The sequence below is a fragment of the Fundulus heteroclitus genome, chromosome 2 (genome assembly GCF_011125445.2).
Source record: "Fundulus heteroclitus isolate FHET01 chromosome 2, MU-UCD_Fhet_4.1, whole genome shotgun sequence".
Lineage (NCBI taxonomy): Eukaryota > Metazoa > Chordata > Actinopteri > Cyprinodontiformes > Fundulidae > Fundulus > Fundulus heteroclitus.
This window is the reverse complement of record NC_046362.1, coordinates 38173038-38186825: the sequence shown is the minus strand read 5'-3', so window position 1 is coordinate 38186825 and position 13788 is coordinate 38173038. Positions and strand designations below refer to the sequence as shown.

General features: G+C 39.4%; 1 protein-coding gene across 1 annotated transcript; it reads left to right on the top strand.

Annotated features, from left to right (window-relative positions):
• The first annotated feature begins 1783 nt into the window (after positions 1–1783).
• Positions 1784–11323, top strand: ndufa9a (NADH:ubiquinone oxidoreductase subunit A9a). The gene is made up of 11 exons (XM_012862987.3): positions 1784–1891; positions 3103–3276; positions 3436–3533; positions 3609–3700; positions 3822–3963; positions 4074–4176; positions 4304–4374; positions 4479–4555; positions 10674–10769; positions 10893–10959; positions 11074–11323. Exons 1-11 carry the CDS (start codon positions 1837–1839, stop codon positions 11242–11244), a joined length of 1146 nt encoding a protein of 381 aa, XP_012718441.2. The 5' UTR covers positions 1784–1836; the 3' UTR covers positions 11245–11323.
• Positions 11324–13788: the final 2465 nt, after the last annotated feature.

Here is a 13788-nt window from a genome sequence, read left to right as displayed (position 1 = left end):
GCACAAGGATAACATGCAAACTTTATGCAGAAAGACTGATATAGAGATATCTGACTAACTTAATGCTTCCATTTATTGCAAGGTTAGATATAATTCATATTATTTTGAAATTGTAAGACATTTACAACTACAGAACTGGGAAACACTGAGACCTGTTCCCTGAAGAAAAAAAATGTCTCTTTAAATATATATATATAAATGTTTTGCATCTTCCATATTAAAACACCAAGCATACAAACATATCGTTTTTCCTGTTGATTGAAACTTAGGCGAACCAATAAAAAGCAAAATGTTATTTTAAGCTGTAGTTTGTTCCTCCGAACTCGACTTATTTCTGCTTTACATGTATTCATATTTTTGTTGTTTTGTTTAATAGTTCTTGTAACAACAACCTATTAGGATTTAACAGAATGTGGAGAAATAAATTGTATTAATTGTACTTCTTAACTGTAATTAAGTTTGATGAAATTATTAAAATCTAACTCAAGGAATTAATTTCAATTCAATCTTTTTTTTTTCTAGAATGAATTAAAACGTTCTTTATAGTTTAAACCCTGAACGTAAATATTAAGATGATTTACAAATATTGCAGCAACTGGAACAATTGAGAAATTAGACAATTATTCCCATTTAGGGAGCACTGACACAAAAATAAATAGTTTATAAGGTTAGATAGTTAATCATCAAAGACTACGGCCTTTATTCTGGGTCCGCATCATTTCTACTTTGTCGCACTTAGCGGAGCGTCATGTGGGCGGAGTCTGTGTTGTATGTCGAACTGAAAATCATGCCCTATATTTCACGCCCTGTTGACGAGATAAAAACGTGAAAATAGCTGATGGAATGAATAAATATAAGTCCTAAATTAATTGGAATTACAAGTAGTACCTATAATGTATTGGATAAAAACAGATATCCCAATTTAAGATGCTTGGATAAAATTTTTGGTAGTTTTTATTCCCACACCTGATGATGGTGACCAATGTAAATGGGGTCATCATAAGGATGGGAAAAGGTGAGCTAAGTGCAATCTGTATCATAATCAGAGTATTTAACAGTAATATCACAATTTAAATTTTATTTCTATATCATCATGAGCCATTATAAACAAGGGGAATGCATGTTTTTATCTGAGAGCTTTAGACTTAGACAAACTTTATTGTCATTTTGTATGCACAGAGTGTACCAAATATGTTTGTTGAAACATTTAAATGACACATTTAAATGTTTCAACAAACAACAACAAAAAAGAAAGGTAAAAGATGGCATTTACTTTTTTCTAACACTCTTTCTACTAATTAAAATGCAAGGCATAGGCAATTATTTCACTGGGGTTTAAACAAAAACTACTTTCAAATGCTGTTCACTTATTAAAGTTGATAGTTTCTCTCCAAAATATGTTGAAAATATTTTACACTAAAGACAGTGTTGATTCAATTTACAATATGTTGAAATAATATTTGTAAATCAGATCATAATGTTGTACAATTAGTATACCAGTTAATTTTACACATGTTTGATTCTGTTCTGTTTTCTTTGCTCAGATAAACTATATTCTCACTAAGCTGAATTTTTAGTCAGGGACAAAACACGGTTCCTGTGTTAATAAAGGACATAATCAGTTAATTTAGTCTTTGAGTGTCTCTGACAGAACGTTCCTGTTTTACTGTCACACTCTACTGTGGGTGAATGTTTCTTTTCTTAATATTTTAGCAGCAAAGGTTCCCTCCGAGTCTCACGCCGGTTGTCCAGAAAGGAGCGGACCCAGCGTTTGACGCCCAACAACAACGTTCGCGCGTTTAATTTTGGCCCGCGGGGTTGCCGTACTTCGGAAAGATGGCGACCGTAGTTTTTGTTAGCCGTCCTGCGGGTGTCCTTTCGAGGATTTCAAGTGAGTAATGTTACAACAGCGAAAGCTGGAGGCTTGCTCCCGCTGTGCAGCTCGTTGTATTTTATATTTATTCACACCGAGTGACCTCTCCAACATGGACGGACAGTCGGGGACTCTCGGCCGGAGTGACCTTGCTAACTAGCTCGGCTAACTATCCGCTAGCAGGGCTGCAGCTAACCGATGCCTTCATGTTTTGGTAGAAATCTGCAGCTGAGGCCTGAGATGAGAAAGCTTCTGTGTGTCGGAGCGCCTTTCTTTTGTTGTGCAGAAACACACAACATTGTTTTAATAATAATAATAATGTTTAAATATTAGCTGCGTTATAATAATAATATGTGTGCAGGAATATCGAAGTTCAAGCTTCCCTCTGTTCTCCATTTGGACATTGGGTTTAATAGCTAAACTTTCTCAAAATGTAACGCATCGGATGTATTAATGTGGAATAAAATAAAGTTTAAACTTTGTCGGAAACCAGTGTGTGGGTTAAAAACCCGGCCAGCTGCTCCGCTGACCCAGAACCCTTTCCCCAAAATCCCCACAAATGTTTAAAATAAACTACTTTTTAGGTGCTCCCAGGACACACACTAGATTATTAATCTGATATAAAGTGGTGACAGAGAACAATCTGCCTTAAAACACAAAGATATTCTCCGTGCAGTTTCTTAAATATGTTAAATTAATTCTCTAATTGGGGTAAAAGTTATAATTATGGAAAATAGAGCATGATAATAACATGTTTATGCATTAAACCAGTCTGTCAGTTAATACAGATATTAACTGACAGACTGGTTGGTTGGTTGGTTTAAAAAATGCTTCTCATCATCAGTTAAATCAGTTTAGTTGGAATAAAATTCCATAAATAATTTAATTATTTTAAGAGGAGTAAGGAAAATGCTTTACTGATTAAAGTCTGTTAACTTTATCGCTGTCATCACTGTTTAAGCCAGGAGATCAGCTGCCATAGACTTAATGTTACTAACATTATGCTGCTTATATTTAGCAATGATGCGTTTTTTTAAGTCCCTGTCTGCAATAAAAACATCTCTGGTGCACATCCAGTAGAAAACCTGGACTGAAACTAAATGGAAATGCAGCTAATATAAAAAAACAGACTAAAAAAGTACCAAACTTCTACCCCTGTTGGAATGAAAACCGTCAGAGAAACCAGAGTTCGGTAAAAGCCTGATCAGCTAAATCTCTGTGGTGTGCAGGCAGCTGCGGTCCCGCTGCGTTCGCCGCTGCGTCTGTCGCCACAGTTCAGCAGAGGAAGCTGCACCATGCCGTCGTGCCCAAAGGGAAAGGAGGACGCTCGTCATCCAGTGGGATCGCCGCCACCGTGTTTGGGGCCACGGGTTTCCTGGGCCGCTATGTGGTCAACAGGCTGGGTGAGCTTTTATTCCTGCGAAGAACTACAGACGTTTAACGCTTTATTCGCCACGCTGTTGTCGTCTTTCTATTTCTGCAACTTACTGCCAGCTCAGCATCTCATGAAGCACATTGTTGTTGTAAAGCGGTTTTAAAATGAAGGTCGTGTGGTGCTGCAGGTCGTCTGGGATCTCAGGTTGTGATCCCCCACCGCTGCGATCAGTACGACCTCATGTACTTCAGGCCCATGGGGGACCTGGGCCAAATCATTTTTATGGTAAGTTGCATTTAAACACGTTTACAGACAAGATTTGCTGGAGCTGTTGTTGAATCTGCCGTTTTTGTGTGAAAGGAGTGGGATGCGAGGAACAAAGAATCCATCCAGCGGGCCATCGAGCACTCCAACGTGGTCATCAACCTGGTGGGCAGGGAGTGGGAAACCAGGTGTGTTAGCCTGGAAAAACTTAAGATCACGTCTGACGAGTGAAATCTCATCTGCAACATCCAGGCGGTCCTGAAACCAATCATGCAAGTCTGCTGTTTTTTCTCGTTTCAACAAAAACAGAAACTACCGTTTTGAGGACGTCTTCGTCACCATCCCTCAGCAGCTTGCCAGGGCAACGAAAGAGGCCGGAGTCACAAAGTTTATCCACATGTCGCACATCAACGCCGACATACGCAGCCCCTCCAAGTACCTGAGGAACAAGGTGCCGGCCCGCCTCTGCTCACGTTCAACACAAAGCCCGCCCGTCTTATGTGGGGCGTTGCTACATCACAAGGTGAAGCTAACCTTCTGTAATCTGTCCTTCTGCAACAGGCTGTGGGGGAGCAGGTCGTAAGAGAAGAGTTCCCAGAGGCTATCATCATGAAGCCATCTGAGATGTTCGGCAGGGAGGACAGATTCTTCAACTATTATGCAAGTAAGAACCGTTCAGGCTTTTTACGATGGAGTCTGGCTAATCACGGTGTTTTACGTTAATAAAAAGGTTAACGAAGCACAAACCAGCCGTTTCTGGATTCATGAAAACTTTCATGACACTTTTGCAGATATGCGCTGGTTTGGCAACGCTATTCCCCTTTTGGGCCTCGGGAAGAAAACTGTAAAACAACCCGTTCATGTAAGTTTTGTTAGATTAAAAAAAGCACCTTTATCGTTTTTTTATTAAGCTTTAAAAACCCTGAAGTTGCGTTAAATTTGGCGCTGCCGGTCTCCCGTTGGCAGGTGGTGGATGTGGCCAAGGCCATCGTCAACGCTGTGAGAGACCCGGACGCTAACGGGAAGACGTTCGCCCTCGTTGGGTGAGTTGGTCTGTCAGAAACTCTGCTGAGGTTCTAAATGTGTACAGATTTTCATCAGTATTCCTAAAGTTATATTTAATTACACCAAAAACGTCTTTCTTTATGTTCAGTCTTCTATTTTTTTAGAGCATTTTGTTTTTAAGGGGAACTCTTCTGCTCCTTTAACAAACTTTTTGTTGGTTTCATAAAAGTTCTGCTGGCATCATCACATATTATTCATTAAGGATGTTATTTATTTACCCAAGTTATTTTAAAGTTAAAATTTGACTCGCTGAAACCTGCACAAACCCTGATGAATTGTGGTGTTCTGCGTTTTTTTTTCCACATTTTGTCACGTTAACAGCCACAGACTTCAGTTTATTTTTTTAATCTGGATTTTATTTGACAAACCAACACAAATGGTGCATAATTGTGATGTAGACAATAAAAAACAAATCAAAGTGTATCTTAAATTAGCCCCGTTTATCCTGAGACTTCTAAATAAGTCTGTTTCTGGCCTTAGAGAACATTAGAGAACCAGCAGCCTCATGGAGACCAAGGAACACTGGCGCCAGAAAAAAAACCTTAAACACACGCAGCGTGATATATTTACATGCATAACGAGGGAAGAAGCACCAACTATCTTCCAGTTAACAGGTCTGCTTCAACGAATCAGCGCTGGGTTATATTTAAACAACACAGTGTTTTTCACAAAGACTGCAAATAACTTTTTTTTCTTATTTTATTTAATCAGGACAGTGCACATTAATGAACAATCATACTCTTGTACAGATTGTAAATGAGCCAGATTATAGCATAAATGCTAATTTACATCTGTCGTCCTGAGGCAGGAACAATAAAAAGACAACAACACAAGATAAAATACAATATCAGTCAAAATACTAGACACACGTTCAAACAATGACATTACAAAAAATAAAATTAGTGAGTGCATGACTGAGAACTTTTAAGAAACTGTTTAAGCTGTGGCAATCAGTGTTATCGTCCCAATGTGCTGCAGCAGTGATGTGGAGAAAATGCAGGCAGATGAAAACAATAGGGATGAGCTTCTCTGTTCATGTCAACTTCTTTAAAATAATTGAGGAAAATATAAGCAGGACCCGTGGAAGCAGCCTGGTGAGGCTATCGTTTCATTTTCTGAATGTAATCTCAGTCAGAAACCCGAGATGCACAAAACCGTTTTTTATTGGAGAACTTCTGCTATTTGACATTTTATTTTATTAAATACATTATTTGGTATTATAAAATAAAAACTGCTGTTTTATCAACATTAGTTCAGCAGCATTACAACAAAGCTGAAGAAGAACCTTTGATATTATTTTTATGTTTCTGAAAATAATAAGAAAATATTCCAGCTGCCAAATCCGCTTTACATCGGCATAGAAAGCGTTTTTTTATCATTGTTCTACCGGTCCGTGTGTCAGCGACGGTTCTCATGTCAAACGCTACAGCTGAGCGGAGCTTCTTCAGCCTCCATCTGGTCTCCAAAGTCCAAACAGCGTCTTCATCAGCTCCTCTTCACATCCACAAACTGCTGCCTGACAGCCTGCAGCTGAGCAACGTTCACCGCCGCTGCTTTGGCAGAGATGGAAAGAAGGTGAAGATTCTGAGGAGATTAATAATATAGTTCACAGCTCCATAAGTCACTTCCCCCATCAGTTAAAAGGCCACATACCTACAGATGACATAAACGATACGTTTGCACATGTATTTTCTCTCCGTCTTGCAAACTTGAAATCGTTTCTGTTGTTTTATGTGATCTGAATCGACTCTGTTGGTCCGCATCTATGAACCTGCGTGCCGGGGCGACGTCAGCCACTCTGAGCTCGAAGATTAATACGAAATCCGTTACTGAAACAAAGTGTTCATTTCCTTGTTTTGTCCGTCAGAGTAAACTTTGTTGTTAACCACCTCGCTTGAATTTGGGGCGTCTGCAGGATTACACAGGCGGGGCACAAAGCACACCTGAGCCACACCTGAGCCACGCCAACACTATTATGGCTTTTAATATGTCAGGCACATAAAAAACAACATGGCATCACGAACCTGCAGGTCAGCTCCTCAGCCAGATAATTGTGACATTAGTGCGATGCGCATGGCGCACAGAAACAGAGCAATTATCCACACAATGGCTAACAATGACAGGAGAACAGCGACAGAGAGAAGGCGTTTATTTCACTAATAAAACTTAACTGAAAAACACCTTTCCACTCCTTCCTGTGGAAAAACAGCTTCATTTTCCGGAGCTCCGCTGGTTGTTACATCATTTCCATTTTAAAACATTTAGTTACTTATTGACTTCTTTAGGTGATTAAAAGGCTAAACATGAACATGTGTGACAACAATGAGAACGAGCGACTTTACAGTAAAAGGGCCTTTTAGTAGAAAGAATCTGATCATCATCTGGACCAGGACAGAAATTGTCTGCAGTGAAGCGTAAATGTTGGCACACAGAGGTAGAAATAAGAGACTGGCCTACCGTACGCATACTGTAGCGTTATTAGTTGTTAAAAATAATCAAAAAAATGTAAGAAGTGCAACTCCTGAGTAAAGTGATGCGTATTTCTGCATGAAAACAGACGATTTATACGACTTAAAACCCAGAGATGTAAACACTGGAAATAGGTGGAAGACGGTTCTCTGCTCAGATCAGATAGAAATGGAAGTTTCTGGCCAACAAAAAGTTGTTTTTCTGTTAACATTTTGCTACGTGAATTAATAAACAAACGTGACAAGATGTGGAAATGTGTTTTTTAAACTATTGTAGCGGGAGAGTTATGTCATAAGAAAAACGTTACGACGACAGTAAGAGAACAAGGATTTAAATCCTTGTTTTGTATTTGGCTTTGGAGGAATAAATCAAGTTAATTACGAAGCCCGTCTGGTTTTAGTTCTTTTAAACAAAGCTTTTGATCAGAACATGAAGTTATTGGCAGCTGTCAGCAGGTTGCTGCTGGCTTTAAAACTGGTCTCACCTGTTTTCAGCCAGCAGCAGGAACCCTCATGTCGAGGCCTTACAGCGAGCAATACCCACTGCTGCTGTTTGGTACCACGTCTGCACCGAGCCGAGCCGCATGTAGCAATTCTTTATGAAAATGCAGATACAAGAATAAATAGAATAAAAGCTATAATCATCAGAACGTCAGAAGATTTAAGTTCAGCTCTGGGAGAATGTTAAACATGTGCTTAATGAGACTCAACACAGAATTCAGGTGCAAAAAATGGTGTAATATATATGGAAAGAAAATATTTAGAATATTTACAGTTGTACACAAAAAGTACAAACAAGCCAGTTCAGTTTTTCCAAATGAATAAATACAGAATTGGTCACTAAACTGTGGTCTGCGATTTCTACTTCATATGGTCCCACAAGGCTGTATTATTGTCCAAAAAGGTTGATTATGAGCAAAGGGCTGAATGATATTGAAAGGTTAGTATATGGATGCATGTGAGTTAAGGGAAACGAGCTGCAGTGACTCCTAATGCACTGATGGGAGCTGCAGTCGCTTCTTTCCAGGCTGAGACACGAGGCCTGTCTCTAGCTCACCACCCAATATATGGGAACCAAGGAACCTGGCCTGTATAAACATGAGTAATAATTAGCACAATGATTAACTAATCATTAATCATTAACTAATTTTTAACCATTTTGCAACTCTGGTGTGATGGTGTACCACAGTCTCGCTACCACGGAGCGCACCGTTGATGGATGGGTTGGGCAGACGCCTTTACGGTTGGGCGGGTTGCGCTGTGCGTCTTTGTTCTGAGCGTCGTTTCAGAAAAAAACAGCTGATCTACCCTTAGTAGAAAGCTGCTACTCTGGGTAGTTCTTCCTCCCTTTGTCACACTCAGCATGTCCGATTTCAGAACAGATGAAATCAGTCAGGTAACTAAACACAGCGCCCGATCAACCATTGAACGCGAGCATGAGCATTGAAAGGACATGGCAGCAAAAAATTTGTAATAAATAAATAAATATAAAAGCCAGTCCACAAGCTTCCTCGTTCACATTATTTATTGACTGTATCTAAAAAAAAAAAAAATCAAATATATGTTTAATTCTGATGAAAATATAAAATAATACAATGCAACATACAATTATTTAAATTGTATTGTGTATACTTGGTCATCAAATCAGTGTCAGTTAACTCTGTCAACCAGGTTGCCTGTAGGGATTTTTAAGGTCCAGCAGGTGTCAGTATTCAGTGACACAGTATCAATACAGTTTGGCAATGTGTCGAAACGCTTCATGACGCCTCATCGACCCATCACTTATATATATATATATATATATATATATATATATATATATATATATATATATATATATATATATATATATATATATATATATATATATATATATATATATATATATATATATGTATATATGTCATCTACATGTACATGATTTATCTTAATTGTTAAATAAAAATATACAAAACAATTATTCATCGAGTACTCTAACAATTCTTTACCATATTGAATGGTTTTGTACACAACTACACTTTTAGAAATGCATTTCAATATGCCCATGTATGTAAAGGCATTCAGCCAATAACCATAAAATAAGGTTATTGTTAACTAATTTTAACCCAGTTGGTCAAATGAAGCAAAATAACAGGCTAATGCAGCATTACAACTATGGAAGCTAGGCAATATAATTGTTAGCCATGATTCTAGAAACAAATAGAAAGTGCAGCTAGCGCCCCCGCTAAGCTAACACTGTCAACACAGGGTATTTAGCATTAGCGTGCTACAACAAACAATTCAACACTCACCAGTTCCGTTCTTTACAAGGCTCAAAACAAATGTATCGACCTTTGGTGGTGCAAGGCATACCAGTGAGCGTTATAGCAGTTAAGATGGAAAAATATTACTTTACGTCAGCTAATTGCCTACCTGCAGCAGCCTCACACTAAATACAACAACAGTGAGCGGCCCTATAGACATAATATAAGAGTAGACGCGTCATTGGGCGGGTTCTGCCTATGCTGCGATGTGTCAGAGCGTCCGCCATCTTAAATGTGGCAAATCTGCAGTTACTCAGTCACTTAAACAGTATCAGAGGGACTTTAATCTCTGAATATACTTTGTATTAGTAGTAGTTTTGTTTTTGTAATATTACAAGTTTATTTTCATATCCTTTTAGCTTCATTCTCCTAAAGAATAAAAATATTTAACATAATCTAACCTGGCCCTATTACTCCAGGAGTGAAGTAATTCTGCAAACTGTGATTATTCTGGAATGTTCCCTCTTAATTCTCATAATATGACATTTTTCTCATAACATTATCACTTTTGTGGGGTTTTTTTGTTTGTTTTTACTTTATTGACCTAGGACTTTTTTTTCTCTTATTAATTTTTACCTCTTTAATACTCCCCCAAAAAGTCTGTTCCTAAAGGTTCACATGTGACATGGTTTTATGAAATAATGAAGACCACAATAATATATATATATACTGCAAAGGGGGAACTAGAAATAAGTTAAATATTCTTTAAAATTAGTGTATTTGTCCTTGATTTGAGCAGGTAAATAAGATGATTTGCCAATGGAATAAGACTTTTGCACTTAAAATAGAAACAACTCATCTCCATCGTCTTATTTCAAGTGCAGGATGTCTAAATATCTTATATTAGGGGTCAAAATACTCATTTCATTAGCAGATAATATTATTTACCTGCTCAAATCAAGGGTAAATATACTAACTTTAAGAACATTTTACTTATCTTTAGATCCGTTTTTGCAGTGTATAGAAGGCAGATACAGGTAGTGAAATCAGCCAGAATACATTTCCATGCAGCACAGGAATGAGGCATCTTCTCTGATCCACGTTCACAATAACAGAACTTAACTTTTTTTCTGCCACATACAATATGGCGGTGACGTTGACGTGCGAACATGCGCCCTATGACGCGTCTACGTATATGATGTCTGTGGAGCGGCCCTATTTATTCAAATCTCACCGGAAGTCTTGTGGGAAAATCTCACAGCAAGTCTCACGAGATTACAGACTTAGTGCCAGATGGAGGAAATTTGGGGAAAATAGAAGAGGGAGAAGCCTTAAAACAGCTTGATTACACGCTCCACTAACAACTGTCTCTGTGTTTTCTGAAGCCCAAACCGCTACGTCCTTCACGACCTGGTGGAGTACATCTACGCCGTGGCACACAGGCAGTTCGTGCCCTACCCGCTGCCTCGCCCATTCTACCAGTAAGCCTCCAGCAACCAGTGACAAGACGGATCAGAACAAAAGATAACATTAAAAACAGCAATCTAGAGCTTACCTGAAGAATCGGTCGTAATCGTTTGAATAAAATGTCTTTTTGTTTTCAGCCTGGCGGCAAAGATTTTTGCCATGAACCCGTTTGAACCCTGGACAACCCCGGACAAAATCGACCGGGTAAGATGATAAATAATAACTGGTACCAGAGGTTTGGGTCGTCTTTACTCGGCGTGTTTTTTCCTCTCACCTACATTGTGAATAAGCGGAACGTTTTATTTGGTTTTCGTCCAGTTTCACACAACAGACATGAAGTATCCGGGACTCCCGGGTCTGGAGGACCTGGGCATCACCGCCTCCTCCGTGGAGCAGAAGGCGATTGAGATCCTGCGCCGCCACCGCCGCTTCCGTTACCTGGAAGCCGAGCTGGACGAGACGAAGCCGGCCAAGACGGTCAACTACTAAACTACAGCATGAGAATCCTCCTGAAATAATTCTTCTTTCTTTAGCGGTATTCTGTATATAAATAAACAATTATCCTTCCTGGGTGTTTCTGTGAGTTTCTTCCGTTTATCAATAAATCATGAAGCAGAAACGCTGTAGGCTCAGATTTGATCCTTTACAGATGGAGCTCAGTAATATGTGTTTATTTCTCTTAATGTTGATGATTCTGGCTAAAACCCCAGAAATGTTAGCCTCGTGAGACCATCCTGATCTCGCGAGCTTTCAAGGTTTCACTCGCAGATCAGTCTGGCTACTTTCCGTTAAAGAAAATTTGGAGCCGTTCACCAAACGAACGTCCAATCAGCGTTGGCTTTGAGGCGGGTTGAGGTGTGACGCAACGGGAAGCGCGACAGTTCAGTCTAAAGAACATGGCGGCTTCAGCCGATTAAACTAGCTTTAGCGCGGCTATTGAGCAAGTTTTATCGGAATTACAGAGTATTTCTCTGCTGAGCTAACGAGCCTTTACCTGCAGCAGCAAGAGTAGCTTGGCTTGTGGTTGTGTTTTCGTCGTCGCTCGTAACAGAGTGACGACGAATCTGATTGGTTCATTTGGCCCGTCTATCACCAACATAGGCCAATCAGCTAACCAGTATTTTCGCCCCTTCCCAAAATTACTTCAACGGAAGGTTTCCAGATGGATATGCGGAGCAAATCTATCTGGCGGAGTCAGGTAACAGAAATGTAGCTGCACAGGAAATTATATTGCAGTCATATTAAATAAGCCAGATTAATGCAGCGTTTATTTCAGTAATTTAGTTCATGGAGGAATGTCCTTTGGTCAAGACTGTTTGCTTGTTTGGTGCGGTTCGCTTTCACATATGTTTTGCAAGTGAACTTAGTAACAGAACTACGTGATCACTCCCATTGGATAGATTATGGAGCACAGACACAGGAATGGAGGAAGCCTGTATGCAGGGGCGGTTCTAGACCAAATTTACCAGGGGGGCCAAGGTGGGGCCAGTGTTTTTTCACAGGGGCACAGAACAATAAAAAAATAAAACAGCAATATTTAACTGTGTAATAATATTAAGTGAGCCACTTGTGGCTCTGGAACTGCAGGTTTCAGAGCCCTGATCTAGCAGTTGAAAACTTTGCCCCCTGCTCAATACAGCTAAAGCGAAACGTGAAACATCTTAAGTTTTAAATTATTTTTAGAGTAAAGCTGTATAGGTACAAAATAATATTGGTCAAAGTGACCAATCAGTTATGGTTTCTTTGTCATTGCAAATAATTATGAGAAGTTTATTTAACATCATGCTTTTAGTACAGGGGCCATAACAGGGGCCAGGGCCATTTCTACAGGGGCATTGGCCCCTGTCTAGAACCGCCCCTGCCTGTATGCGATGTTATTACTCCTGTTGAGTCAGAGCAGCTCAGGTTTGCAGACATTTGTTGTGGACCAGTGTCAGAAAATGCATCCCACAGCGTGCTGGCTGATGCTACGGTACAAACCTTTATTGCTCCTAACTATGGTTTTCTTCTTAAAACGAATGAAGACACGACATTCAAGATTATATTGCACCAGACCCATAAAAGTAATTTTATTAATATGTATTCGTTCACCTTTTCTCCTTTTTTCTCTTCTACCTTCTTGTTTTAGTGTCCATATAACAGGAAATATTCCCTACATAAATTATAATAAAGCTATTTGCATGTATAAATCAAATGGATCATTATGGCAAAATCGGTAAGGCTCCGCCTGTGAAAGTAAATCTGTTGGACTCTTTAACATTAAGACAACAATTCTTAATGTTACACTGCCAGACAGGACACTTATACCTATATATAAATACAGAGATGTGGGCTTAATGACAATTATGTTGAATATTTTAACAGGTCCTTTTCAAATGAGAACTTGTGTCCCAATGAGGGTACATGGAAAAAAAATAAAATTATACATTTATTTAAGGTTTTGTCTGACGGTACTTTAATTTGATAAACGGGCCTCTATTGCAGGGGTTAAAGTTCTCCGTCGCTGCGACGGATTTCCTAAATGTTCCGTGTAGACTTTTTATTTAAGATTTTAAACAGAAGCTGCGCTCAACCAATGAAATCTGGCAGAGCTAGGACATTAGCCAATCAGAAACAGAGTAGGGCGGGTCTTTGCAAAGCGGATATCTGCCAGTCTGAGGTTTATCGGTGTTCAATCATTTTAACTTTTAGAAGAAAATCTCAAACTGACCACAGATGGTATTAATGAAAGTAGCGATGGTCAAAGATTTTCTTTGGATTTATGAACCAGCAGGTCAGAAAGTTCAGCGGATTGAACATCTGACAACGTTTTCCCTCTGTAAGTATGTCTGTCGCTGCTGCAGCAGTTAATTAGTTATTTCCACCTGTGGTCATGTCGCCTGTCTGTGTTTGTTCCCTCCTTCCAGTAATTTAGCTGATAAACGCGGCGACTAACCAGGGATCTCCCCATGATTCACTGTTATGTTTAATTTAAAACTCAAAGAGTAACACTCTAGCACAGTGGTCGCCAGGGATGCGGGAGCTGCCACTAGG